Source organism: Peromyscus maniculatus, chromosome X, assembly GCF_049852395.1.
Source record: "Peromyscus maniculatus bairdii isolate BWxNUB_F1_BW_parent chromosome X, HU_Pman_BW_mat_3.1, whole genome shotgun sequence".
Lineage (NCBI taxonomy): Eukaryota > Metazoa > Chordata > Mammalia > Rodentia > Cricetidae > Peromyscus > Peromyscus maniculatus.
Genome location: NC_134875.1, coordinates 134,688,729 through 134,716,397, shown reverse-complemented (window position 1 = coordinate 134,716,397; position 27,669 = coordinate 134,688,729). Strand labels below are relative to the sequence as shown.

At 47.6% G+C, this 27,669-nt stretch overlaps 1 protein-coding gene across 16 annotated transcripts; it reads right to left on the bottom strand.

Moving 5' to 3' along the window:
* Window positions 1-529: 529 nt before the first annotated feature.
* Hdac6 (histone deacetylase 6) lies at window positions 530-25,952 on the bottom strand. 16 transcript variants are annotated; one of them, XM_015990606.3, is made up of 29 exons: window positions 25,740-25,952; window positions 24,903-25,022; window positions 24,691-24,819; window positions 24,468-24,556; window positions 22,262-22,346; window positions 22,123-22,163; window positions 21,298-21,394; window positions 21,056-21,153; window positions 18,876-18,980; window positions 18,684-18,752; window positions 11,242-11,368; window positions 11,083-11,148; window positions 10,928-10,987; window positions 10,773-10,862; window positions 8,962-9,068; window positions 8,807-8,874; window positions 8,431-8,599; window positions 8,217-8,345; window positions 7,882-8,050; window positions 7,578-7,711; window positions 6,908-6,976; window positions 6,593-6,785; window positions 4,855-5,004; window positions 2,963-3,137; window positions 2,166-2,674; window positions 1,983-2,084; window positions 1,710-1,856; window positions 1,187-1,315; window positions 530-943 (listed from the first exon to the last, which is right to left on the bottom strand). In XM_015990606.3, exons 1-29 carry the CDS (start codon window positions 25,845-25,847, stop codon window positions 875-877), a joined length of 3,603 nt encoding a protein of 1,200 aa, XP_015846092.1. In that variant the 5' UTR covers window positions 25,848-25,952; the 3' UTR covers window positions 530-874. The 16 variants fall into 16 exon arrangements, with proteins under 16 accessions (XP_015846092.1, XP_042124668.1, XP_006997585.1 ...); XM_042268734.2 differs by having other exon boundaries at window positions 24,691-24,816; window positions 25,740-25,937; XM_006997523.4 differs by lacking the exon at window positions 25,740-25,952 and adding an exon at window positions 25,353-25,690.
* Between the last annotated feature and the right edge of the window lie 1,717 nt (window positions 25,953-27,669).

Sequence of the window (27,669 nt, the reverse complement as noted above, 5' to 3'; positions counted from 1 at the left end):
TCCTCGTTATTCAACTCAGGTTGCCACCCATAACCACTACATCCAAGTTAAAATTGAACCTTATCCTCAATGAGATAGATGGGCAAAAAAGCCCAGTGAGGCTACTTCCTGACACTTTTCATGTCTTCTCACCCTAGAATTCAGCTGGGATAGGCTGAGACCCTTTATTTGTCTTTGTCTTTAGTAATTCTGACTGGCCTAGAACTCTGCTATGTAGACCAGGCTGGCCTTGAACTCAGCTCCACCTGCCTCTGCTTCCCAAGCTTGGGGATAAAAGGCTTGTGCCACCATGCCTAGTGAGACTCTTATTTCTATGGTGGGCAATCCTTTTCTCAGTAATTCTATTAGTTCATTCCCAGTGGAGCCAATCTAGCTGCCTGCTTCAATTTTAGTTAGATTTGGGGGGCATTGGATGGACAGTTGACTTGATGAAGACCCCCCCACACACACTTTCTTCTTCCCTCCCTTCCTCCAGTTGTGCTGGCTGGGAATAAGGGGTTTTTCCAAATTAAGAAAAGCTTTCTTCAGGTTTTGTAACAACTTAAACTTTATTAAATATGCAAGCCTGCTGTAACTGCCAGTTGTGCCCTTCCATGTCATCCTGGTGATTGCAGCTCCTTCTTAGGGCTACTAAGTTGTCCCTCTTTCCTTCTGGGGTAGAACAGTGATGTTCCTCGAGCAGGCAGTGAGCAGGGGCAGATCTACAACCGAACATCATAGTCTTTTGAAAAGGATTTGCACTTAAACAAGCACCTTGCAAAGGATATTCAGGGATGGGTTAAGTGAGGCCACCCTCGTCCAAGGTACAGGTTGCAGTGAACTAAGCTGCTCTAAGGCCTCAGAAGGCAAACAGGCAGCAGCATGTTCTGGGACTTTAGTGTGAGTGGGGTATGTCCTCCCCAAACTTGTTCTGGTGGGCAGCGCTCTTCACTTCTTGGAGATCCTGAGGAAGGAAGCAAGGACAAAGTAGGTGAAACTGAAGGTGGCTTTACTGTAGTCACCAAGAGGCTGTGGCCACTGGAGCCCTGAACTGCCGTATCTCATGGACTAGTCAATACTCCTGCAAACACCCATGGGGCAGCCATGCGAGGAGTCTGTGTTCTCCTCTTACCAACTGACAGAAGGGATATGGGGTGGACAGGGAGAGGGCTCAGTGTGCATGGGTTAACCCCCTGCCCAGGCTCACCTGGTGGTGGACATAAGCCTGACAGTGGTAACACCAGGTGGACAGGTCGACGCAGCTCAGGACGAGTGGGTGTTGCGAAGCTTCATGGTGGTGGACCATATGGGAATTGACGTAACGACTGCAGTACACCTGGGGTTGAAAAGGGAGGGTTTAGCCAGGTGGCGGTGGTGGCACACGCCTTTATTCCCAGCACTTGGGAGGCAGAGGCAGGTGGATCTCTGTGAGTTCAAGGCCAGCCTGGTCTACAGTGTGAGATCCAGGAAAGGCGCAAAGCCACACAGAGAAACCCTGTCTCGAAAACCCAAAAGCCAAAAACCTAAATAAATAAATAAATAAATAAATAAATAAATAAATAAATAAGGAAGGAAGGAAGGAAGGAAGGAAGGAAGGAAGGAAGGAAGGAAGGAAGGAAGGAAGGAAGGAAGGAAGGGAAGAAAGAAGGAAGAGTGAGGGTTGCCTGGCACCAGCTGAAGTTTGCTGCTGGGCCAATCTCTACCCATACCCCTCCTCTTTTGTTCCATACCTGATAGCAAGTCAGACACACCCAGTTCTCCTGGACTGTTCCACAGGTCTCACATGGTTGGGCCACATCTAGGCCTTCTGCAGGAATGGGGCACACTGCCGTCAAATGGGGACACCAGGATAGTGGGGTCACAGCATAAAACACATCCTAGAGTGGGTAGGTAGAAGTGAGTAAGCAAAGGATTCCGCCTCTCCACGAACATCACAGGCTCCTGTCTGGAGGCTGACAGACAGGGCAGCAGCAGCCATAACCCCAGGCTCTCCCTGAACCCACCTGGCCGTTCAAGTTCCCAAATGCCTGTGTCAGCATCAAGCTGTTCATGCTCTGACCTCCAGTGGCTTCTCCTAGTAGGCCCTCCTCAGACTCAGGGGCCTCCTAGACACAGAAGGAAAGATGTAGCTGAGAGTGCCCACTTCTTGCCCTTTCTACCCTCTTCCCGGGTGTGGCAGGCCTTACCTGAGCGCCACTGCTTAGCTCCAAACTGCTCAGACTCCCCGTCGGCTGCTCAGGGGACTGCTGGGCTGCCGCTCCCTGCCCAGGGGAAGCCTCTGTGCTCTCTTTATCTGCTGCACACGAGGCTAGAGAGGTTCCAACTGGCTCAGCTTCGTCTCCCACAGCCTCCTCCGAGGCGGTCTGGTTAGGGACATCTGTGGTTGCTGCTGAGGCATGCTGGTCCACTGTGGCTCCTCCCTCGGTCTCCTTCGAGGTGGCCTGGTCCGGTGGAGCTGCACTAGCAGCCTGTTCTGGGGACGGGCCCTGAGCAAGCACTGCCTTGGCTGACTTTGATTTAGTGTGGCCTAGAGTACATTCTTTTGCAGATAACGCGGATGTAGTCTTCCTTAGGCCTGCTTCTGGAACCTTTCCTTTTGGTGTGGTCGTTCCCTTAGCTGACACAGGATTGGTCATTTTGGGCGGCTTCTTGATGAAAGGCTTAGAACTGGAGCATTCTTCCCCGTCTTCCATCTCTGGAACGATGGAAAAGATACTTGAGTGTGGATACCACCCCCTTTCTGCCTCTAATCCTCCCTCCTTTCTTTGAATTAAATTCCCTTATAGTTTTCAGTTTCTCTCTTCTTATTCTTTTCTTTTCTTTCTCCCCCCCCCCCACTTTTTTAGGTTCTTCGAGACAGGTTTCTCTGTATAGCCTTGGCTATAGACCAGGCTGGCCTTGAACTCACAGAGATCTATCTGCCTGCCTTTACCTCCCAAGTGCTGGGATTAAAGGCCTGTCCCACCACCACCCGGTCACTCACTCATCAGCCGCAAACTGCGCCAGTATTTGCGATGGACTTGGATGGTCTCAGTGATTGAGGCCAGGGCTCCTGGCTGTGGGGGTCGCAGCAAGGTAAGTGGGGGTGGTGGGTCTCCAAGGAGGGAATGGGTGCAGGCAGCCATAGATTCAGAGATGGATGCCAAGTTGTATCCACCCTTTGTAAAGAGAAGGAAGGGTACAATGAGGGTTCATCAGGGGATCTGGAGGGTTAGATATCCTGGCTCTAATTAGTTCTCCTCCTTGTTCTAGGGCACTAAAAGTCTAGAGTGCAGGGTAGAACCAGGAACAAATGAGTGTAACACACATTTGTACGATGGGCAGTACTCACTGTGTGAGGTGGTTGTTGGGGGAATGTAAACTGTGCTGTCAAGTGCAAGATAACAATAACAACACTGGTAATAGTATTAATAAACAATAGCTTACATTTATTATTTGCTGTGGGCTAGACCCTATTTTAAATATTTTATGCATTATGTTAACACAATCCTCACAATGACAGATGCCCAATCTGTACAGAAACATGCCCTCATTCCATACCTGTCTTTACACTGTCCAGGAACCCTTGGCCACACATCATATAAAACACAGATTTGACCCACACAAATGCACATACATGGCAGATCCAAGAGTTCCTGTTGTGACCTGGGACAGGAACAACTAATATTCTCTCTGTATGATCCCCTAACTTGAACTCTTCCCTACTTGATCAAACCCGTTTCTCCTCCCTTTATACATAAGGGAGCCAAGGCCCAGCGCAGTCAGAAGACCTGTTTGAGGTCGCAGCAATTGAAGAAGGAGTGCTGGTATTTGAATGTGGCCTGACGACAAAATAGTCCACATTGTTGCTAATATCACCAAGGAATTGAGCCTGGGCCCTTGGTACATGCCAGACATGTTCTACCACTGAACTACTAGTTCATGTTCCTAACCAATACCCTTAACCTTCCATAAGCAGTCCTGGGCAAACCGTAAGTGGGACATTTGTAAATGTAAGCCAGTTAAATTCTCTGTGACTTACTGTCCTCATCTCTGAAAACAGCACCCAAGTTTGCTGAGAGGGTTAAGTTACTGTCTGAAAGACGTAACAGCAGGAAGACAGAGCATCTTTACAGTACACACTGTATGCCCGGAATGCCTCCATAATTAGCCGGCCCCATTTGTAGATCAGGAAACCCAGGCACAGGGGTGGAGGCAGCAGTCACTTACAAAAGGTCAGTGAATTTACTTTGTCTCTCTAACATGCGAGGAGCAATTCAGATGTGGTGAAAAGCAGACCTCCAGAGCCAAATGTTCAAGTCTCAATTCTGCCATTTTTATTTATTTATTTATTTATTTATTTATTTATTTATTTATTTATTTATTTATTTATTTTTGGTTTTTCGAAACAGGGTTTCTCTGTGTAGCTTTGCGCCTTTCCTGGAACTCACTTGGTAGCCCAGGCTGGCCTCGAACTCACAGAGATCCGCCTGCCTCTGCCTCCCAGAGTGCTGGGATTAAAGGCGTGCGCCACCACCGCCCGGCTGTCTGCCATTATTAAATATATAGCCTCAGACTAGTTACTATTCCAATCCATTCTCTGATGTGTTTTTATGGGGGGGGAGCTTTTGAAACAGGGTTTCATATAGCCCAGGCTGGCCTCAAACTTGATATGTACCCGAGGATGACCCTGATCCTCCTGCCTCCTCCTCTCAAGTGCTGGGGTTATAGGTATGTGCCACCACAACCAGCTAGTTCCTCTGACCTGGAGAGGAAAATGAGCTAACCAGACTCTACCTCACAGTGCTGTTTTGACAACTACACTGGAAAGACTGACAGAGCCAACTCTTCCAAACTGCCCTCCCACCCTGACAAGAGGGATCAAGAGAGTTTTACCTCTAGGACAAGGATAATGCGGCCATTGGCAAGGCCCATCAGCAGGTGAGTAAGGTGGGCATAACCCTCAGGTGTCACTTGGCAGCCACCCAGCGGGTCCCCTTGTGCAGCATCAAAGCCAGCTGAAACCAGCACCAGTTCTGGGTTAAACTGCAGGAAGGAGAGAAGAGAGACACGGGCATCAAGGCTTGGGTGGGCAGCAAGAGATGGAAACCAGGACAAATGAAGGCATGGAAATGTAAGTCAGAAAGCAGAGGATGTGAGAACAGAGATCTGAAAAGAAGGAGCAGAAGCCAGGGAAACCAGGAGAAACAGACATGGGCAGCCTGTCAGAGACAAGGGTATACCCACCAGAAACTCAAGATATTTTGGGAGACAGGGGCTGGAGAGATGGCTCAGCAGTTGAGAGCCGGCTGCTTTTCCAGGACTAGGGTTCAGTTCTCAGCACCCACATGGCAGCTCACAACTGTCTGTAACTCCAGTCCCAGGGGCTCTGATGCCCTTCTCTGGCTTCCATGGGCACCAGGCATGAATGTGGAACATAGATATATATTCAGGCAAAACACCCAAACACATAACATAAATAAAAGCTAAAAAAAGATACTGGAGACCCGCTACAAATTGACAGAACCCCTTTTGAGATAGTCATGAGATGGCTATGGATCACCGAGACAAGGATGCATGGAGACTCAGATGGTAAGAGACAGTGAGAAGAGAAATGGAGACAGAGACATGTCCTCTCTCCCACACACAACAAGGGTCAAACATGGGACACACATGCACATGATGCAGGCTTTCATACACATAATATATACTAATATGAGTGTCATACACCCCCACTCCCAATCTTACAACCCCACACTGGCAGGACTGCAAACCACACCAGTTACACACATATACTTGGTTTTCTCCTGGGGACAAAAATACACAGCCACTCCAGCATAGCCACAATGACACACAGTCACCACAGTTAGACTAGTTAGACACACTCTGTCCTTCCGTGCCCACAGGAGGCAATCGCCTGCACACAGTTGCAGAGACACATAAAGGTAGTGACTGCCACCTGTGTGCAGGTCACATGCATGCAGATCCTAAGGCCAGACTTGCAGAGTTATGTCCTCAGTGAGTCAGTCCCACACACACCACTGGCCTGCCCCCCAGCTCACACACAGCTAGGTTACCCCTGAGCCGGAGCACTTGGAGAGAGCCAACTCAGAGACATGTGGACCCAGTCAAACAGACATGGACAATTATCTCACTACGGCCTCCCACATTCGCAAGGTCTCTCTCGGGTTATCCCAAGAGAGCGGCATCCAGCGTCACATCTATCACATACAGAAAGAAGGTGACAGCCACTGTGCAACATTACATACATGTATCCAATGTCCTGCCTCCCTTGTACACACAGTTCCACAGAGACAGCATCTCTTGCAGACAGTCTCATAACCATGCACTCATGATGGCAGACATATCCAGGAGACACACACACGCGCACACGCGCACACACACACACACGCACACACACACGCACACGCACACATATACATACAGCCAAGACAGTTGTTCCCATGTAAAATGTCACAGAGAGGCCACTCACATGCAGCCATATGTACATGGTCAGACAGATACATAAGGCCATCACTGCCACCCCTGTCCCAACAGCCACCATATGATCGGTTACCTGGCAGTCAGACACACATGCTGCCTGCCACCTACACAGATGTCACATGAGCCTTACCTCATAGGCGATGGGAAGTACCAGACGATACCAAGTCATCAGGTAGTCAGCGTCACCCATGCGGGGCCCATTCCAGGGCACATTGACAGTGAAGCCTAGACCGGCAGCTCGGCCTACTTGGCTACTGGCACCCTCGTCCCCCATGGGGAAGAAAGTACCACGGTCGTACCGGTGCAGGGACACGTATAACACACTGCCAGGGAGAGGACAGGATGAGAAAGGGGCCGTGACAAGTTAGGGGCTACAAACATTCTGGCAAGGATGGCCTACCACCCTCCCCACCCACCCCCTCTTGCTAACAGCCCCATCTCTCACCTGGGGTCATCTTCAAACATGTGCTGAGTTCCATTACCATGATGAACATCCCAATCTACGATCAGGATCCTGGGGGAGGGAAATAGCTCCTTTTAGCAGCCTAAGACACTTAGCTCCAGGAGAAGGAGGGCTATGGCCAGCTGGACTCCGGGGGTCTTCGGAAGCATTTGGTGCTAGGTAGGAGGACCATGGGTATCTTGAGAAAGCATTGGCCATCATTTGAAGACTGAAGGCCCAACCTTGGTTCCCAAGGGCTTTACTATGGGCCTGAACAAGTACCTGAGGCTAGGTCCTCGACTCTTCTGAGGACTGACTAGGGAACAGGGCTCCAGGCCGGGTTGGCTAAAGTCACATGCCAACCCCTAAGTCTTTTGGAGTAAGTACCTGGAGCCTGGGCTTGGGCTTTGTTGGAAAGACCTGTTAAGGATCAGGAATGTTGGTGTTATATCCTGGATCCTCGTTTATTAAGCATCTAGATGACATGATCTGCTGACACCACCACAACCCTTCTGCCTCTTTTGTAGTCAAGTGCTGTCCAGTGGACCCTTGCTGGTGTCTACAAAAGCTCCCGGGGGCTGTACCATGGATCTGCCAAGTGAGACTGAATTGGGGGGAGTAGTGTCCAGGTTCCTTCAAAGATCAGGTTTGGGGGTCTCTGGGGAGCCCTCACCGCAGGGCACGCCCAGCAATGGCTTGGGCATGGCGAGCAGCCACAGCTACAGAGTTGAAAAAGCAGAACCCACAGGCAGCATCTGCTTCTGCATGGTGTCCCGGAGGGCGCACTATGGCAATGCCATTCAAAACCTGCGGAGAGGAGCAGTGGGTAAGACCCTGGCCCGCACTCCTGTCCTTTCCGAGCAGAGACTCTCCCACTGCCTCTGTCCTCCTAAGGAGGGCCAGGGAGTCCTCCCTTTCTATTTCCTTAGGACCTCATCTCTTCAGCCCAACTGCCCTGGCGCCCCGAGAAGGCGTACCTCTCCTGAAAGCACAGCTTCCACCAGGCGGCAGGCGGCGCCTGCAGCAAGCTGCGCACAGCTAAAAGTGCTGGGGCAGATGTAGATGGAGTCAAAGCTGGCGCCTTCGCGGTGCAGCTCCCGGGTTTTCATCTTTTCTGTGGCCCGGATACGCTCGACGTACTCGGCGCTGGAGACACAGAGGAACCATGAGCCACAAGCTCACCCCCAGGTAAGATCTTGGACCTCTCTAGGTGGGCAGTAGCTCCACCCACCATGGGAGTAGAGCCCCAGGCCCTACTCCTAGAACTTCCCTACAGTCCTGCACCTGACCTACCCCTGGCACCGGGTCTGACCTGTGGCAGGTAAGAAGCTCAGCATCCATGGCAGGCCGCACAGGCAGGATGAGGCAGCGGGATGCAAGGCCCAGCTCCTCTAGGTGGCACATGATCCGCAAGATGCGCTGAGGTGTCTCAGGATGATGACTAGTAGTGGGGGAAGACCAGAGCCGGGGTTTAGTGACTGAGGTGAGGGATCCCCCTCACTCGTCCCCGCCCTCGGAGCACATACTTGTCCCACAGGTTGCAGTGGCTCATCATTTTCTCGTCATAGACCAGCCCAGTGCGCTCCTGCAGCGCTGGCCATGCATCCAGTGGCAGTGCAGCACTCTCCCAGCGGCGTTCCTCATCTTCCTCTTCGGCCCTGTCTTCCTCTACTTCATCTTCCTCCTGGGGCTCGACTAAAGAGGGGCTCAGATCATCACCCGACTTCCTGAGTCTGGATCCCATCATATTCTGAGACAAATGTGGCCCAGACAAAAGGCCGAAAACCCAAACAGCCCTCCCCAGCAAGGCATCCCAGGAAAACAAGAGGGGATCGGGAAGAGAACATCCCCAGTAGCTCATGTCACGTCTGAAGCTGATCATGCCCATTCCCCACCTCCTACCTGATCCCGCAAGGATCTCCCAGAAGGGTTCAAGGGCTTCTAGAGTGCAGGAGATAGAAGTCCGGGCACTGGGGGTGGTGGAAGCAGGTATGTGAGAAAATGGACCCCAGGCAGGTAAGAAGGACTCCCCATTCCCCCGTTTCCCCGGGGCTCACCTTGCACACGGTGCACTAGGGAACTCCAGCATGGGGCAAGGGTCTCCAAGAAGACTGTGGAGTGACGCACTGACACCCTTAGCCAGGGCATGGAGGTTATAGCCACCCTGGGGAAGGAGTTGTTGGGGGAGGCAAGCAGAGGGCCAGATATTACCAGGGAATATACTGATGTATACTGATACTGATAACAGCAACATGATTTGGGTGCACACTATATGTCAAGCAACAAGAAATTTGGAGGGTGACTTCATTTAACTCACTGAACAATGATGTAAAGCGATTAGCAGAGGCACAAAGAATTATGAAGTGGTGGGAAAAGATCTTCACCAACCCCACATCTGACAGAGGATTGATCTCCACAATATATAAAGAACTCAAGAAACTAGACATCAAAGCACTGAACAGTCCAATTAAAAAATGGGCTAAAGAGCTAAACAAAGAATTCACAAAACAAGAACTACAAATGGCTGAAAGACATTTAAAGAAATGCTCAACATCCTTAATCATCAGAGAAATGCAAATCAAAACGACTCTGAGATACCACCTTACACCTGTTAGAATGGCTAAGATCAAAAACACCAATGACAACCAATGTTGGAGAGGATGTGGAGCAAAGGGAACACTCCTCCACTGTTGGTGGGAATGTAAACTTGTACAACCACTATGGAAATCAGTATGGCGGTTTCTCAGAAAATTAGGAATCAAACTACCTCAAGACCCAGCCATCCCACTCTTGGGCATATACCCAAAGAATGCTGATACATACCATAAAGATACATGCTCAGCTATGTTCATAGCAGCACTATTTGTAATAGCCAGAACCTGGAAACAACCTAGATGCCCATCAACGGAAGAATGGATGAAAAAAATGTGGTACATATACACAATGGAGTACTACTCAGCAGAGAAAAACAATGAAAGCATGAAATTTGCAGGCAAATGGATGGAACTAGAAAAAATCATCCTGAGTGAGGTAACCCAAACCCAGAAAGACAGTTATGGTATGTACTCACTCATTGGTGGATTCTAGATATAAAATGAACAATCAGACCACAACCCATAGAACCATAGAGGCTATATATATAGCATGGAGGTCCCTAGGACGACTGTGGCATATAATAAATTTCAGTTTTACTCAAAAAAAAAAAAAATAAATAAAAAAAAAATAAATAAAAAAAAAAAAAAAAAAGAATTATGAAGTGGTAAGGCTGAGCAAGGAACAACTTCACAAAAAAAATCCCATGAAAAAATTTCAAGAATCAATTATTTACTTTATGATTATGAATGTTCTGCCTGCATGTGTGTATGTGTACCACGTGTGTGCCTGTTAGATCCCCAAGAACTGGAGTTATGGACAGTTGCAAACAGCAAGCTGGAAATTGAACCCAGGTCCTCTGCAAGAGCAGCAAGTGCTCTAACCACTAGACATCTCTTCAGCCTCCAGGAACAAAACTCTTGTTTTGTTTTCAGTGGTACTGAGAATGGAAGCCCTTGCAAAAATCAGCTAAGCATTCTACCTTTCAACTCCATCCCCAAGGCCCAAAGATCTGTTCTTAAGCCTTCAAGTGGGCCAGTGAGATGGCTCAGAGGATAAGCGGGCTTGCCACCAAGCCTGATAACCTGAGTTCAATCCCCAAAAAGAATCTCCATGGTGAAAGGAGAGAGCCAACTCTCACATGTTGTCTTCTGACCGCCACACACATCATGGTACAGGTGCATAGAGTATGTACACGTCCATACAAACAATAAATAAATATAAACACTCTAAGTCCTTTCGGATCTACAGCGTTAGATAAAAGTAGGTTACTCACCTCCAGAGACAGAATCAACTTGCCTCCTGCCAGACCCATGAGCAAATGCGTTAGGTGGGCAAAGCCTGGTGGAGTGGTGGCCATCTCTCCCTGTGGGAACACGAAGCTCAGTGTACTTCCCTTTGCCTACCTAACACCCGGAGAACTTGCCTTACCTTGGGGTCTCCTTGGAGGGCATCAAATCCAGCAGCCACCAGGACCAGCTGAGGCTGAAACTGAGGAAGGGAACAGACTATGTGAGAAGGCCCGCCTTCATAGGTCATCCCTCAGTGTTGCCCCCACACCCTCAAATTTCCTGGATCTCCAAGACCTCAAAGGCAACTGGCAGCAGGATGTTCAGGAAAGCAGCAATGTAGTCAGCATCCCGCATCCCCACCTACAGACACAGAAATGTGATAGACAGTCAGTCACCTCTCTTGAGCCTGTGGGAGGGCAAGGCTAGGCTCATTTTAGGTGAGAAGACACTGACCTGGTTCCAAGGTACATTGATGGTATAGCCTTGGCCTTGGCCAAAACCTGTAGTGGACCAGTTAGAAGCCTTAAGGTGGGGCCAGAACCGACCCTGCTCATATCGGTGGATGGAGAAATAGAGGACACTAGAGGCAGAGAAAGAAATGTTGAGGGTTGCATAGTATGTGTTAACCCCTAGCATAGAAAAAATAAGGGAACTGAAGAGTCAAACTTAAGGCTCCCAACCTACAGCTGCAGGGATTTATTTATTCAACAAGTTGTTTTTTTACCAACTACTCAATTCATTCTCTTGCTCATAAGTTTTTCCGATTCTCAATCTATACTCTTAATTTTTCCATTAATTTACCCTTCTACTCATTCACCAACTTATTCCTTTTCCCATTCATTACTCCTCGCCCAGTGGTTTACCCCTTTTTTCTACATATTCATTGATCTCCCACAGGAACCCTTCTGTCAGTGTCCACCCAATTTCAGACTCAAGTCTAAGGTCTCAAGAGCTACTGAGTCGACCCAGGAACCTGGGCAATGATGATCCTGTGAGGAACGCTAGTCTTGTCCTCTCACTGCTCCGCGCAGTGTTATTATCCCAAGGTAATAACAACACTGAATACTGGAGGTCCATGGGGGTCTGAGGGGAACTTATCTGCAGAAGCCAGCCAGGGCTGTCAAGAGCCTCATCAAGTCCATGCTGGGGAACTTAGTGATTCCACTGAAGGAAGTGGAGAAATGCAGAGGCCAGGAACGAGGAAAGAGAGGGCTTGGTTTTGTGTGTGGGGCTAAAGTGAAGGACAGTGTCTGAGGCTGCCATAAAGTCAAGTGAGGACAGTCCTTTTTCCTTAATACTTCACAAAGCCATCTCTACTACTTCTATTTCATAGAGGAGAAAGTGCCCACAGGGGTGAGAAAGACCAAGACACAAAACTGATGCTGAAAAGCCACCATGTGCAGGTTCTGACTAAAAAGATAAAATCTGTAGGTTCAGACAGAGAGGACATATGTACATGTTCTGGGTGAAAAGACATGATAAACAGATTCTAGCTAAAAAGGCATGATATTCAGGTTGAGACTAAAAGAACATGATGGACAGATTCCAACAGAAAGCAGAGGGTTTGGGGGGTTAACTCTGCTTGGGGAAAAATGAATAATCTATCATTTATCTGTACATCTGTCTATTCAGTTACCCTCTATCTGATCAACTACACTGTGCCTTGTTCCAGTAGTCTGAGGCAGCATCCTACCCACCTCCTTTTTATGGGAAATGAAAAAATAGTGGTGAACAAAGAATCTAGACTAATTCAAGAAAGACATCTTCATATATGTTGATAATATAGCTGTGAAATTTAAAGGATATAAAAATGATACTTAAAAATGATTAAAAGTATCTTGGAATTGGGGAATGAAATCCCCATAAACAGCTTTAGCCTGCATGGGTCTATGCTAGGTCCTCTGTATATACGCTGTGGTTGTTTAGCTTGGTGTTCTTGTGGGGCTCCTAACAGTGGGAGCAGGGGCTGTCTCTGACTCTTTTGCCTACTCATGGGACCCTTTTCCTCCTACTGGGTTACCTGGTCCAGCCTTGCTATGACGGTTTGTGCCTAGTCTTATTGCATCTTGTTATGCTGTGTTGGGTTGATGTCCCTGGGAGGCCTGCTCTTTTCTGAAGGGAAATAGGAGTGGATCTGGGGGAGAGGGGAAGTGGGGGCAGGATGGAGTGGAGTGGCAGGAGGGGAAACTGCAAGTCAGGATGTAACATATGAGAAAAGAACAACAACATTAAAGCTCTGGTCTTGGGTGGGTAGAGGATGATTCTTTGTTTTGGTTTTGATACAGGGTTTCTATTATGTAGCTCTGGCTGGTCTGCAGCTTGTTATGTAGACTAGGCTGGCCTTGAACTCACAGGAGAACCACCATGCCCAGTCTGAATTATTTAGTTTTGTTTGCTTAATTATATTATTTTAAAATTTCTGACACTGACATGTAAATACTGGCCTTAAACCTTCAGCAAAGTAATGAGTACAGGAAAATAACTACACTGGAGAATAAGAATTTTCCTCAGGGAATAAATAAGCAAAGACTTGAAGAAACCCAGCTCCCCAACAGCTCTCAGTCAGAGAACAGAAAACAGCCCTCATCAAGTGTGGTGGTGCATGTTGTAATCCTAGTACTTGGGAAGCAGAGGCTCTATAAGTTCAAGGCCAGCCTGGTGTACAGAGTGAGTAGCCAAGGCTACACAGTGAGACCCTGTCTCAAAAAACAAACAACTAGCATCCAAGGAAACTAGGTTAATAGAGGAAAAAGAAGAGGGTTTTATTTTTATTGATTGATTTTGTGTGTGTGTGTGTGTGTGTGTGTGTGTGTGTGTGTGTGTGTGTGTGCGCGTGCTGCTATGTATTAAGGGCTTTACATAGCCCAGTAGATGTGTGTGTACGTGTATTCATATGTGTATGTGTCATGTAAAAGACAAAGGACAACCTTGGGTGTTGTTACTCCAGAATCATCCACCTTGTTTTTTTGTCATAGGGTCTTTCATTGGCTTGGAGCTCATCAAGTAGGTTAGGTTTGCTGGTCACTGAGCCCCACGGATCTGCCTGTCTCTGCCACTCCACTACTTGGGATTGTAAGTGTGTACCATCACTCTGGCTTTTTAAAATATGGGTTCTGAGGATCAAAGTCAGGTCCTCATAAGGATTTACTGACTGAGCCATCCCCAGACTCCAAAGGGATATTGCACAGTGTTTTCCACCAACTTCAAGTCTAACGGTGGACTCCTAGAACAGGTTTACTCTTCACCTTTCTGACATCCCATGCAAAGGACAGTAGAGGTGCCAGCTACAGCAATGCATATATATAATCTCAGCACTCAGGAGGTTGAGGCAGGGGGATTGAGACTTTAAGGATAATTTAGGTTACATAATGAGACCATATTTTACCCCACACCCCCCAAAAGCTTATTCAAGTCTTACTCCTTTTCTCAGCCATGATACTGAGGTTTGTGCTTTTTTTTAAAATGCTGGGGAGGGAAGTTAAACCCAAACTGTAAGGAACAGTTCTGCCACTGAGCTATACCTCCAATGAGTAATATGTTTGCTAAAACTTAATCCCTAATTTTAAAAGATACATTCGAGAATTTATGCAGAAATAATCCAGGATTAGAGTAGAGGCTGTAGATATGGATGAAATAAAATGGCCAATGGATTTATTAATGTTGAAGCATTTAACCCAGGTTGCCACAAACAAACAAAATAAAGAACACAAGTGGAAGAAATTTAAAAAGATAAAACAGAAGAATTAGTTAAGTATTAAAACAGTAGAGATGATAGAAAGAGCCAGAGATTAAAGATCAGAAAATTAAGTGAGGAGCTGAAGAGATGTCTCAGTGGTAAAAGAGCACTGGCTGCTCTTCCAGAGGACCCGGGTTCAATTCCCGGCATCCACATGGCAGCTCACACCTGTCTCTAAGTACAGTTCCAGGGAATCTGACACAAACCTTTATCAAGGCTGAGGGATTAAAAAAAGAGATGTTGGGGGCTGCAGAGACGGCTCAGAGGTTAAGAGCACTTACTGCTCTTGCACAGGACCTGGGTTCAGTTCCCAGCACCCACATGGCGCCTTTAGCTCTAGTTCCAGGGGATCTGACTCCCTCTTCTTACATCTGCAGACTCATGCACACCCACGGTATACATCCAGACACTAAGGGATACACGTAAAAATAAAATTAATTAAATAAAAAATGTGCACTCTGTACCCCCTCCCCCAAAGTGGCATTCTTTTTATCCTGGTATTTGCAAAGTCCAACCCAATGCCTGGATCTTTTCCCACTGTCCCTGAACTTGAGATCTCTATCAGCAGACATCCTGTTTCCATTTCTGGGGAAATGCTTTTTAGGAACACAGATCTACAAATAGCACAGCACAGTAATCTCATGATGGCCTCAAGAACAGCCCTTCAATTTGAGGTATAAATAGCCAAAAGGAGACATTTGAGGAAAAGCACCAATATAAAAGAGAAGAACCAATAAGATAATTCATTTGGCCTCAGAATGAAGAGATATAACAACATGGAATGGGAGAAAACTTTAAGGCACTTAATTTGTTTGTTTCTTTCAAGACTGGGTTTCTCTGTGTAGCCCTGGCTGTCCTGGAACTCACTCTGTAGACCAGGCTGGTCTCCAACTCAGAGATCTGCCAGCCTCTGCCTCCCAAGTGCTGGGGGATTAAAGGCATGTGCCACCAAGGCCCAGATCTAATTCTTATTCTATAAAAACAAGCTCAGGACCGAGAGAGTATAAAAACAAGAGAGAAAGAAAATGCTTGTGCCGATCAAAAAACTGTCGAGCTAGAGAGGGTGGCACATGCCTGCAGTCTTAGCATTTGGTAGGCTGAGAGAGGAGGACCTCAGGCTGGAGGCCAGCCTGGCCTGCAGAGAGTAAGATCAAAGCCAGCTTGGGCTACACAGTAAGATCTCATTTCAAAAGAAAAAAAGTCAGAGTACATACTTCAATGGGAGGACTTACAAACAGAATTAAGGCCACCTCTCAGGACACTGAGCCAAGTAAAAAGAGAGAGAAAACATGAAATAAGCCACCTAGGAGAGGAGAGATGTCAGCAGTTAAGGGGATCTTTGCTCTTCCAGAGGACCTGCATTTGAGTTTCAGCATACATGACAGCTCACAACTGTAGATCAAGTTCCAAGGAATCCAATGCCCTTTTTTGGCTTCCAAGGGTACTAGACATGCACATGGTACAGACATACATGCAGGCAAAACAGCCATATACATAAAATTTTTAAAAATAAAGGTTTATTTTTAAAAAGCCGCCCAGGGCTGGGGATGTAGCTCAGTTGGTACAATGCTTGCCTAGCATGCATGAAACCTTAGGTTCGACCTCTAGTGTCTTAGAAACCAGGCCTGGTGGTACAGGGTAGGAGGAAGAAGAGTTCAAACTAAAAAAAAAATCCAGACCATCCCTTAGGATTGAGGGCTTGGAGCAGGAAGTCAAAATGAAAAGGCAAAGAAGGGAAATAAAAATTAGATAAAACTGTAAGAATAAAGTGGACTAGATGAACCTTCATTTGAAAACCTATGTAACAGAGAAACAAAAGAGATCTGTTTAGAGGAGGTGGATGTGGCACAGGTCCTGGCCTCCCTGGCATCCATGTGGGAGAGGCAGAGTTAAGACCCCTGAACTTCATGGGCAGAGGGCAAGGGACTCTCATCCCAGACAGCTACATACTTGCCCTGGCCCTGGAGTGTAAGAGGAAAACACCTCCTGTCCCCACTTAAAAAACAATAGGTCAGCCGGGCGGTGGTGGCGCACGCCTTTAGTCCCAGCACTCGGGAGGCAGAGCCAGGCGGATCTCTGTGAGTTCGAGGCTAGCCTGGGCTACCAAGTGAGCTCCAGGAAAGGCGCAAAGCTACACAGAGAAACCCTGTCTCGAAAAACCAAAAAAAAAAAAAAAAACAATAGGTCATCCTCAGCTATATACAGAAGTAAAGGCCAGCCCGAGCTAGAGACCCTGTCTCAAAAGTCAAAGCAAAACAAAACAAAATCTCATAAAGGATCTCTAATAGGAGTCTGAGAGGACAGAGAAACTATATTATCTAAGATGCAATATAAGAACATGTAGCTGGGCGGCAGTGGCGCACGCTTTTAATCCCAGCACTCGGGAGGCAGAGGCAGGCGGATCTCTGTGAGTTCGAGGCCAGCCTGGGCTACAGAGTGAGATCCAGGGCAGGCAACAAAACAGAGAAAACCCGTTTTGAACCACCCCCCCCCCAAAAAAAAAACCACGTGCAAACATAGAAGGTGTAAGGCTGCAGATGTAAAATGTCAACCCACTGCTAAAGAGACATTAACAGGACCTAGAGTTCATGTGGGATAAGAGATGGCAAAAAGAGGAGACTCCAAAGCCTTTCAGAGAGCAAAACAGATAACTCAGAAAGAAGTGAGAAAGACAACTATCATCAGCACCAAGTGCTGGAAAATAGTAAAGCAATGTTTAAAGAACAAAGCATCAAGATAGGACCAAGGGCCACGAGAGCACAAGTGGATTCTCTATAATGAATTCTCTATAATGAATTCTCTATAATAAATATATTAAATATATAAATTGGATGGAAGGCCAGATAAAACAACTACTCTTTATAATATAATAATCCCTAGTACTAAACACTTAACCATTTTCTTTCTTTTTTTCTTTTCTGAGACAGGATTTCTCTGTGTAGTTTTGGTGCCTGTCCTGGATCTTGCTCTATAGACCAGGCTGGTCTTGAACTCACAGAGATCCACCTGCCTCTGCCTCCCGAGCACTGGGATCAAAGGCATATGCCACCACTGCCTGGCTTCACTTAATCATTTTCCCCAGGAAGGATAAACTAGCACCCTTCTGGGGTAAAGTCTGGCAGCATACACCAGACCTTAAAGCATGTCAATCTGCCTGACTCAGCAACCCACTATTAGAAATTCATTATACAGATATACCTAGAGATGTAAATTCTGTATTTACAATACTATTCACAGTAGAATTGTCTACAATAGCAAAAACTAGGAAGTATCTTAAATTTCCCAGGATTAAATGACCAGAGCTCCAACAATGCAATGAAATACTCTACAGTCTTCACAAAGAATAGGATGCTTTTTGTAGCATCAACATGGTAAATGTGTCCCCAATACAGTTAGATGAAATAAAGCTGCTAGTGAACATATGGAGAATTATCCCATTGGTAGTATATTATTAATAATAGTGAATATCTATATATACATAAAAATCTATGAGGCTAAAACCTGAACTGTCAACTTCTTTTTATTTTCGGTGTATGTGTATGGGTGTTTGCATGCTATGGTATATATATATGGAGGTCAGAGGACAACTTGCAGGAGACTATTTACTCCTTCCACCATGTGGGTCCTGGGGATCAAACTCAGATTGTTAGGCCATCACCTTTACCTGCTGGGCCATCTTGCCAGCCCCCTATTTAATTTTAAAGAATAGTTTGAAGTACAGTTAAAATAAAGTATTGGTGGGAGGGGGGAGAATAGGGGAACCTGTGGCTGATATGTAGAACTGAATGGTATTGTAAAATAAAATAAATAATATTTAAAAAAATAAAGTATTAATTTGAGGTCCGCTCCAGCTCAGGGGTGAATTGTTGAACAAGATCTCCAATTACTTTTAAGTCAAATCCCACCTCTTTCACTTGCCTGCATAACACTAATTTCCTACTCTGCATAAGGTTCAGTTTCCCCATCTGTAAAATGGGAACTCCACAGTTCTTGCTTCAGAATGTAATTAGGAGAGAGCAGACAACCAGGAAGCAGTATATTTGCTCGTCCCAGGCCAACTCAACGAATGTGAATGCCTTTCCCTCCTTCCTAACACCTATGGCTGGGCCTCACAGAAGTAGTTAGGAGTCCAGTACTTAGGGTGGGACTTGGGATATACCTGGGGTCCTGGTCGAAGATGAACTGTGTTCCTTGACCATGGTGCACATCCCAATCCACAATAAGAACCCTGTGGGCAGGAGAGAGGGGAGCTCTGTACAAAGGCATCAAGTGAGGCAATAGGGAGGAAGAACCAGGACCACGGTACCCCTCTTCCATGCTACCCACATTCCACCCGTCATTTGTTGCTGACCTCTGAATGCGGTGCTTCTTTTGAGCGTAGCGGGCAGCCACAGCCACATGGTTGAACATGCAATACCCATCCATAAGACTGCGCTGGGCGTGGTGTCCAGGAGGCCTAAGCACGAAAGGGAAGGCTGCGGATTTGGGAGTCGTCCTCCCACGCTCCCCATTCTTCCAGCATAGATTCTGTCAATCGGCCAGCAACTGAGTAACCGTGGCTTCTGAAGCTTCCCAACCCCCAACCCAATGCTCTCTCATCAAAGGAGATTTAAACACAACCATTAAAACACGTGCCAGGCAGTGGTGGCGCACGACTTTAATCCCAGCACTTGGGAGGCAGAGGCAGGTGATCTCTGTGAGTTCGAGGCCAGCCTGGTCTCCAAAGCGAGTTCCAGGAAAGGCAAAGCTACACAGAGAAACCCTGTCTCGAAAAAACAAAAAATAAAAAAACAAAAAAAAAAACTATACAATACAGTGAAATTCTGTCAAAACAAAACAGAACAAAAAAAATCAAGGAAGAGAGAGAGACAGACAGACAGACAGACAGACAGAAGGAAAATGTACCCATGCATGCATTTGGCATCGTGGCCATGTCTGTAATACTAGCACTCGAGGATGTTGAAGCAGGAGGATCTATACAGTTCAAGGCCAGCCTGGGATATATAGTGAGCTCCTGTCTCAAAAAATAGAACACGAACTTAGTTGTCCATACATACTTTCTCATACCCAGTCATTTTGCTACATGGGCTTAGCTGAAACCTATGTAGTAAACATTGCTATGTTCGGGTTGGGGATTTAGCTCAGTGGTAGAGCACTTGCCTAGCAAGTGCAAGACCCTGGGTTCGGTCCTCAGCTCTGGAAAAAAAAATGTGCTATGTTCATAAATGTGCCACTGTTATTTGCTATGGTATTTGAAGCAGCAAATGACTGAGAAGCAAAATGCCCAACAGCATGAGAGTGACTAACTTAGAAAGTATATTTCACAATGGCATCTCACTCAGGTATAACCCATACACTGTTAAGAGAAAGCTTTCAAAAACATCTAAGTTGCAAGATTGTAAAACATCAGTAGCGAACTTCTGCCCTTCGGGGTTCTCCCATTGTGCTGTAAGCCTGTATTTAAGACCTCTTCCCTCCTTCAGTAAACAGCATTCAGCATTAAAAAACAAAAACAGAAACAAAAAAACATCTAAGTTGTTGTTGTTTTAAATGAACAGAAGCTGGGTGTTAGTGGCCCACGCCTTTAATCCCAGCACTCAGGAAGCAGAGGCAGAGGGATCTCTGTGAATTTGAGGCCAGAGCTAGTTCTCAGACAGCCAAAGAAACCCTGTCTTGAAAAAGCAAGAAAAAAGAAATGCAGTTTGGGAGGGCATCGTGTGCTTACTGCCACTGGAGATTAAAAAGGGAGTGAGGACCAAGGGCTAGCTTCTGCATTTTATCAGCAGTAGGGAGTCAGCGGCGGCAAGATAGGCTATGATTTTCCATGGCAACAAGAAAACAGAAAATGCTATGGGCAAAAATCTGAGATGTCACAGTTTGTTGGCTGCCTCTGGATTTCAAGATGTTCCGATAGAACTGGCTGCCTCTGGATTTCAAGATGTTCCAGATAGGAAAGAAATATGTACCTGTGAATAAGTGGCCTATGATACTTATCACTTACTAATAAGACTATCTGTGAGAGGACACAAGTTACTGATTACAATGGCTACCTTGCAGGAGTGCAGCCACAAGGGGAGGTGAGAGGCGAATTTGTATTAAACTCCCATTTTCGCTCTTCAACCGCATGAACATATAGACCAAGTTAACATCTTTTACATTTGAGGGAAGGACTTTTTTTTTTTTTTTTGAGAAAGTATCTTATGTAGCCCAGGCTGGCCTCAAATTTACTATATAGCTCGAGGTAGCCTTGAACTCCTGATCCTTCAACATTCACCTCCAAAGTACTGGTATTACAGACATGGACCTCCATGCACCACTAGGTAGGAAGATTTCTTTTTAAATCTGCCAGGCAGTGGTGGTACAAACCTTTAATCCCAGCAATCAGGAAGCAAAGGCAGGAGGATCTGTGAGTTCAAGGCCAGCCTGGTCTACAAAGCAAGTTCCAGGACAGCCAGGGCTACACAGAAGAATCCTGTCTCAAAAAAAAAACCAAATAAAATGAAATAAAAATGTAAGAAGCTTGAGTCCTACCTGATGACGGCCATGCCATTCCGAATCTCAGCCGCCAGGACCGCATCTACCAGCCTGAGGACAGAGCCTGTGGCCAGGCAGGCACATGAATAGGAGTTCTGGAGACAGTGCAGAGCCAGAGAGAAAGAATGAGAAAGGACTATCCTATCTATTTAGCCTCTTTTTCCCACAGCGAGGTTGGCATGGATATGGGAGACCCCAGAATGGCTGCCACACCCTAACCTCACAGTTCTCACGCATACCGGATGCAGATAGACTGAATCATAGGTGCCTGCTAGTATGCGAAGTTCTCCTTCATTCATGTACTGGGTTGTTTCCATCAGATCAATGTATTCCAGGCTGGGGACACAAGATAGGGGATAAGATTTAGGGCCCTACCCTCCCTCCCAGCCACACCTTCTACAAACCAGGCCTCTGGCCAAACCAGGCCTCCACAGTCAACGTAGGGGATCAGCTGAGATGGAGGCCACAGTCCCTATTTCTTCTCTAGCCCACTTCGGCTCTACGGCTGGACTCACCCCCGCCCCCCCTCCTCCCGGAGCTCAGCTCAGATACTCTCTGCCAAGCCAGTTTTCTGTGAGCCATACTGTACCAGGCCTATTTCTCTGAGTTCCTACAGCCCCCTAGGAGCCTCCTGATCGCTAACTGATGCCAGACATCCACCATCAGTTAGCAAACCAGATTAGAAGAACTCAAGCCTATCCCAGGCTCAGGATCTATAAGATGCTGTCAGGTACCTGACAGACAAAATGACCGTCCTGAAGAACTAAGATTTTTTTCTTTGGGGGTGGGAGGCTTTTTCAGACAGGGTCTCACATAACCCAGACTGAAGCTGCTATGTAGGTGTGGACTGTCTTGAATTCCTGAATCTCTTGTCTTCCTGTCCCAAGTGATGGGATTACAGGCATGTACCATCACACCTAACTGGAACTTAGGTTTTTTTGAGCAATGACAGATTCAGAGAGGCTCAGGGACTTGTCCAAGGCTGGCCACCGAGTCTATGGGATTCTTTCCTGGTTGGGCCAGAGCATCCTCCTCCCTGCCCTACCACACTCCCAAGTTTTCACCTGTGAACCAACATCAGCTCCTCCTTCTCAGCAAACCGGGCCTGGGGAGACACGAGGGATAAAGGGGCTAGAGCACAGGCCATGCCTAGGTCCTGCCAGTTCCCTGCCCACCACCCGCATGCCGGGGCCGGGAGTTCACCTGAAAAGACACACAACGGTCCAGGAGGCTCTCCAGAATCAGCTGCTCCTTGATGGCATGGAGCCGCTCAGGGCATTCAGGGAAACTAGGGAGGCAGAGATGCAGTGACTGACACACACGCATGTACACATGTACGTACGCACGCCAGTAGGGACCATATCTGCTCTAGCCACATCTCCCATCCACACCCCCTCCCCCACAGCTGCTCATCCCTTCCCTGGGGCTTCAACCTTTCCTCTTGTCATTTCTGAAGTCATACACTTTCCTCCAACAGTCCCTGCTGCACACAGCAGCAGCCAGTGGTGAAAATTCCACTACTCAGAACCCTTCTGTAGCTCCTACTCCATTCATAGTAGAAGCCAAAAATCTGTATCACACCTAGAAGGCTCTAAAAACAGATCTGTCCTATAATGAGGAATCCACTGGAGTCTGCTTAAAGGGTAAAGGAATTTATTAGGAAAGAAAACTCATTAAACAGGATAGGGGAATCGCTGCAGGGTCCTGGAAGGCTGACGTACCGTCCTCTGCTGCTCTGGCTGCCTGAGTCAGTCCACTCCACCCAACCCCACAGGGGAAAGAGACCAGCCTACGTGTGGTCTCAGGTCTTAAAGGTGGCTCCAGGCTACACCCCAGGGGCAGGTAATTCAAGGTCACAGGCATGTAGGACACGTATCCAGCACATCATCATCCAGGGGCTGTGCTTCAGGGTCATAGGTTGAAAACAGCCACTACACTGTGGCCACCATTTGTCTGACCCTATTCCTTACCATAAGCCTCCTCTTTCGCTCTGTTTCGCCTGTAGTGGTCTCCTTGGTCTTCAACTAAACACATACCTTTCAGCCAGGCCCGTGGGCTTCAATGTCTTTTGCCTAGGACACTCTTCCAGAATGACTCCATGGCTCACTCCCTTAAGGCCCCCTTGGATTTTTATTCAAATGTCAGCAATGCCTTCCCGGGGTGTTGCTTTAAAAAATGGAAGCCCCCTTCGACTCCAGCTTCACTCTCCCTTCCACCTCGGCTTCTGAAGGCAGTTTTGGTACTGCTTTATCCCTAGCCCCTCAACCAACGTTGGCCATAAATGAAACCTTTTGCCATCCCGAGTTAGTTTTAGGTCAGGAGAGGGAGAGAGCTACTGTATTTGTAAACACCAGGGTAATGATTAACAGACAATGGCAGAGGCTGGTAAAATATCTAAGACCAGATGGGAGAAAGGCAGCGGCCACTCAAAGACTTTTGTGAGCATCTCAATAGTTGTGAAAGTTGAAAGAGGGATCAGCCAAAGGTGAGGAACCCTCTCGGCTAGGGGGTGCCTGGCATGCTGAAAGAAGAGCAAGGGGACCAGTGTGGGTGAGGGGAACTGAAGCAAATGAGGATTGGCTGACTAGGTCACAAACGGTGGTGTGGAACCAAATCACGTGGAGCCTTGGAGGCCAGGCTAAAGAATTCAGACTTTACCTTAAGAGCAATGCTCTGCCCTTGAAGTATTTTAAGAAAGGGAACTTCATTGCAAACATATTTTTTAGGCTTCAGTGTGGAGGCTGGAAGCAGGGGACCAGTGAGGAGAGGTCAGATAGGGAATATATTTTTTAACATAGAGCCAAAAAGAATAAGCAGATTCTTCTGAAATGTAGAGCAGATACAAAGTATATTTCAGCCTAACGTCTCTTCCTCAAGGAAGGCTCCGGGACTCCGTGTGCTAGCTACTAGTCCAGGGCCATCTAATAAACACTTCTAGCCAAGTGTCGTAGGTCATGCCTGTAATCTCAGCACTCAGGAGGCTAAGACAGGAAGATCATCAAAGGTCTGAGGATGGCTTAGGCTAAAGAGTGAGTTCCAGGACAGCCTAGGCTATGGAGTCAGATTCTGTCTCAAAACAAAAAAACACACGAATTCCTCGTCACTCTGTCTCCGTTCAAAACTTCATCCTGCTGTCAGCTGTTTAATGATCTCCCCTCTTCCTCACCAATCAGCAGAGAAGGGACTTTTCTACTTGTTCACATATATCACCAACTCTCGGCACACAGCAGACACTCAATGTATGTGTTGGCTTAAAACAGAACTCTTTCAAGAATGATCCCTACCTCCCTAAGTCATCTGCTTCCAGACTACAAGCCAGAATAAGAAAAGATTCGTTCTTGCTTGGGGGAAGAGGGGGGCAAATGTGTAAATTTCCTACTTTGGGGACAATCTGGAGGTCATGCCTCACCTGTCATCCCAAAGGCAGTGGAAGTCATTTAGCTGCTCATCAAACACCAATCCAGTACCAACCAATACTCTTGTCTCGGGGTTCAGATCCTGCAGGGGAAAAGAAAAGAAACACAGATTCACTCAGGGCTCCAATCAGAGAGAACAGTGTATACTGTCCAGGATGGGGAAAACCATTGTTTTGTTTGGTAAAGAAGGACAATCTGCAGCCAGGCTTCTCTCACCAGCTCTTGGAGCCCCGCGATCAGGTCTTCTTCAACTGCTTGGCTGAGCTTCTTCATTTTGCCTTTTTTCTTTACCTCTGCTAGATTGGGGCTGGAGTGGGGTGCAGTACCCTTCTTAACACCTCGCTTCTGCCAATCAAAGACAAGGATCAGTCTGGACATGGCTGGCTGCCTTTCCCTCCCCCCTCATCAGGGCCGGTCTGGGGCCTCACCAAGGTGGCGCTGGAGTCTTGAGGGGGCGACTGGGGATTGTGCCTACCCCTTCGCTGCCTGGTAGAAGAATCTTGGCCGGTGGAGGTCATGGCTGAAGAGCCTTCACCCCTGGCACGGCTCTAGCAGGGGTGTAGCTGGCGGTGAGGCCCCTGGAGTATCCAGAGGACCCACATCCCTGGCCCTTTCCAGGCCCCGCCCCTATTCTAGATCGCATCCTTCACGCTGTTCCATTCCCGTGCCTTCTAAACCCCGCCTCTCAAGGCCATCTTCTGCCACCGGGGAAACCTGGTCTCGCCCGTTCCCCTCGACCTCGCTGCTTTTATACGAGTCTCTTTCCTCATCTTGCCTTTTCACTAAGCAAGGTAACCTCAGGCTCAATCCGGCTCTTCTAAAACCTGCCCTTTCCAATCACCGCCCCCCACCCCTCTACTTCCCAAACCCTTTCATACCTCTAATCCTCGCCCAGAACGCTTGGCTTCTGCAACCTGCCCTCTTCAGCCTATCTCCCTGGATAATCACCGACCCTTCTAGTCCGCGAGGCCAGGCTGCGGCAGCCTCGGCACCACCCTTCAAGACTCACTTAATTCCACCTCCTATCGGGCCGAACTCGCACCTTCCACAGCCTCGGATCTGGCTCGGATCCTTTCACCGTGCCCCGCTGCTCAGGGGAAGCCCCTTTCGAGCGGAATCCATTAGACCCACCCCCTTCTCCGATGCCTAACGTTTAACCAAGCTCCCTCCGCCAGTCCCGAGCCTCCGCCCCCTTCAGGCTCCCTCCGCCAGTCCCAAGCCTCCGCCCCCTTCCCGCCCGGCCTTCGACGCTGGCCAATCCTTACCCCTCTACTCATTGAGCGCTGCCCCTTTCTCAAACTCCGCCCTTGGTTAGCACCGCCAAATTCCCGGCGACCTGTGTGGCCCCGGGCACCTGATGCCTTCTTTTCCATTGGGCTGAGCGTTTTAATTTGCCCGCCCACGACCAGCCCACAGCGCGGATCTAGTCCGTCCCCAACGTCTCTGGAGACTACCACACCTCTCGCGAGCTCACCAGACTAGCGGGTCGTATTGCGCCTGCGTAAAGGATGACTCACTGGTTCGAGACCCGGATCTGCCCCTAGCAATACCCCCCCTCCTCCCCCTAGTTCCCACCCCCCCACTCCCATCCACTGCGGCCGTTCTGATTGCTATGGCTGCCATTCTCAATTCCAGGCTAGTCATCTTAGGAGCCCTACGGACCGACATCGGTTGTGCTGTGCAGTGATTCGAGAGCAAATCAAAGAAGCTAGTGCGTTCAGAAGGGACGTCTTCTCGGGGATTCCTGCACTGCGCTTTGTGATGACGTAGCTAGGGCAGGCAGGTGACTAGTCCGATATAAAGGCTAGTGATAGACTGTGGACTAATAAGGACTGTGGCTGCTGGCAGCCAAAATGAGAGTAATGATAAGTGTTGAGAATTTTCTGAGTTAGTAGTCACTGCGATGGTACTCAAGAAGCATCTCCGAATGTTAACTATTAACATTCTGCGGAAATGGGTAGTGCACTGAAAGAGTCGCTAAGTGGCACACCTTGGTTGGCAGTAAGCCACACCTCTGTGATGTCGTTCGCATTGTTATGGCTGCTTTGCAGACAACACACAGAGGGACTTAGACATACGATCTTGGACAAGTCACAGCTCTGTCCTCAGTGTCCTTATCTGTAAAATTGTGATGCTAGTACCAAGGCCAGAATGGACTTGGAAGGGATGTTTCTCCTGGATGGCAGCTCAAGCTACCTGCCCCCTCCACTGAGTAATCAAAATAAGAGCATGTAGTGGACCCGGGGGGGGGGGTTGCGGGGGGGGGGGGGGAAATTGTCCCCGTGACTCTTTGGGACTCCCACTCTGTGTCTAAGTATCAGGCTCACAGGAGTCCAATTTGTCCTCCTGATCTCCTCATTCTCTGCCATCTCCTACTGGGCTGTATTCCTATTACGCTGAAGCTGGAAAGAAACTTCTGGAGTTCTGCATCACTGACTAGCAAATATATTGACAATCCCATAATCCAGTAGCCAGATCCTCTGACCCTCTTGCAAATGTCAGTTTCAGCCTCCCTCATTGCCTTAAGGGCTATGGGTCTAAATCTACACACACTAAGGAAAATATATAATGAAGAATATTCTGGGGGTGTGATGCCTGCAAAGCAATATATTAAAGATGATTCTTATAAACAGGGAAGATTCTTATAAACAGGAAGAATCAGAAGAGGTTCCTGTACAACAGGAGTCAGTAAATTTTATGAAGGGTCAGATAGCAAATAAAGACTTTGCAGCCACATGTAATCTTCTTCTTCTTCTTTTTTTTTTTTTTTTGGTTTTTCGAAACAGAGTTTCTCTGTGTAGCCCTGGCTGTCCTGAAACTTGATCTGCAGACCAAGCTGGCCTTGAACTCAATCCACCTGCTTTTGCTTCCTGAGTGCTGAATTAAAGGCATGTGCCACCATGCTCAGGATATTTTGTTTATTTTGCTTGTATGTATTCCAGTGCCTAAGGAGGCCAGAAAGGGGCACTGGATCCTCCAGGAGCTGCAGTTAGAAGTGTTTGTCAGAGCCGTTTGACGTGGTGCTAGGATCCAAGCACTGAGCTATCTCTTTAGCGCAACAATCATTTAAAACACTGGTTCTCAACATGTGGGTCACGACTGCTTTGCTGAGCTTCTATCTCCAAAAATATTTACATGGCAATTCATAACTGTAGCAAAATTACAGTTATGAAGTAACAATAATTTTGTGATTGG

Excerpts from the sequence above, each read along its gene's own strand:
- Hdac6 (XM_076562181.1), bottom strand. The coding sequence starts at position 25,847 with ATGGAAAAGAAGGCATCAGGTGCCCGGGGCCACACAGGTCGCCGGGAA. Across the intron at positions 24,820-24,902 it reads AAGACTCCAGCGCCACCTTG|AAGCGAGGTGTTAAGAAGGG; the intron begins GTGAGGCCCCAG and ends TTTGATTGGCAG. Across the intron at positions 6,786-6,907 it reads ATGTTTGAAGATGACCCCAG|TGTGTTATACGTGTCCCTGC; the intron begins GTGAGAGATGGG and ends TCTCCCTGGCAG.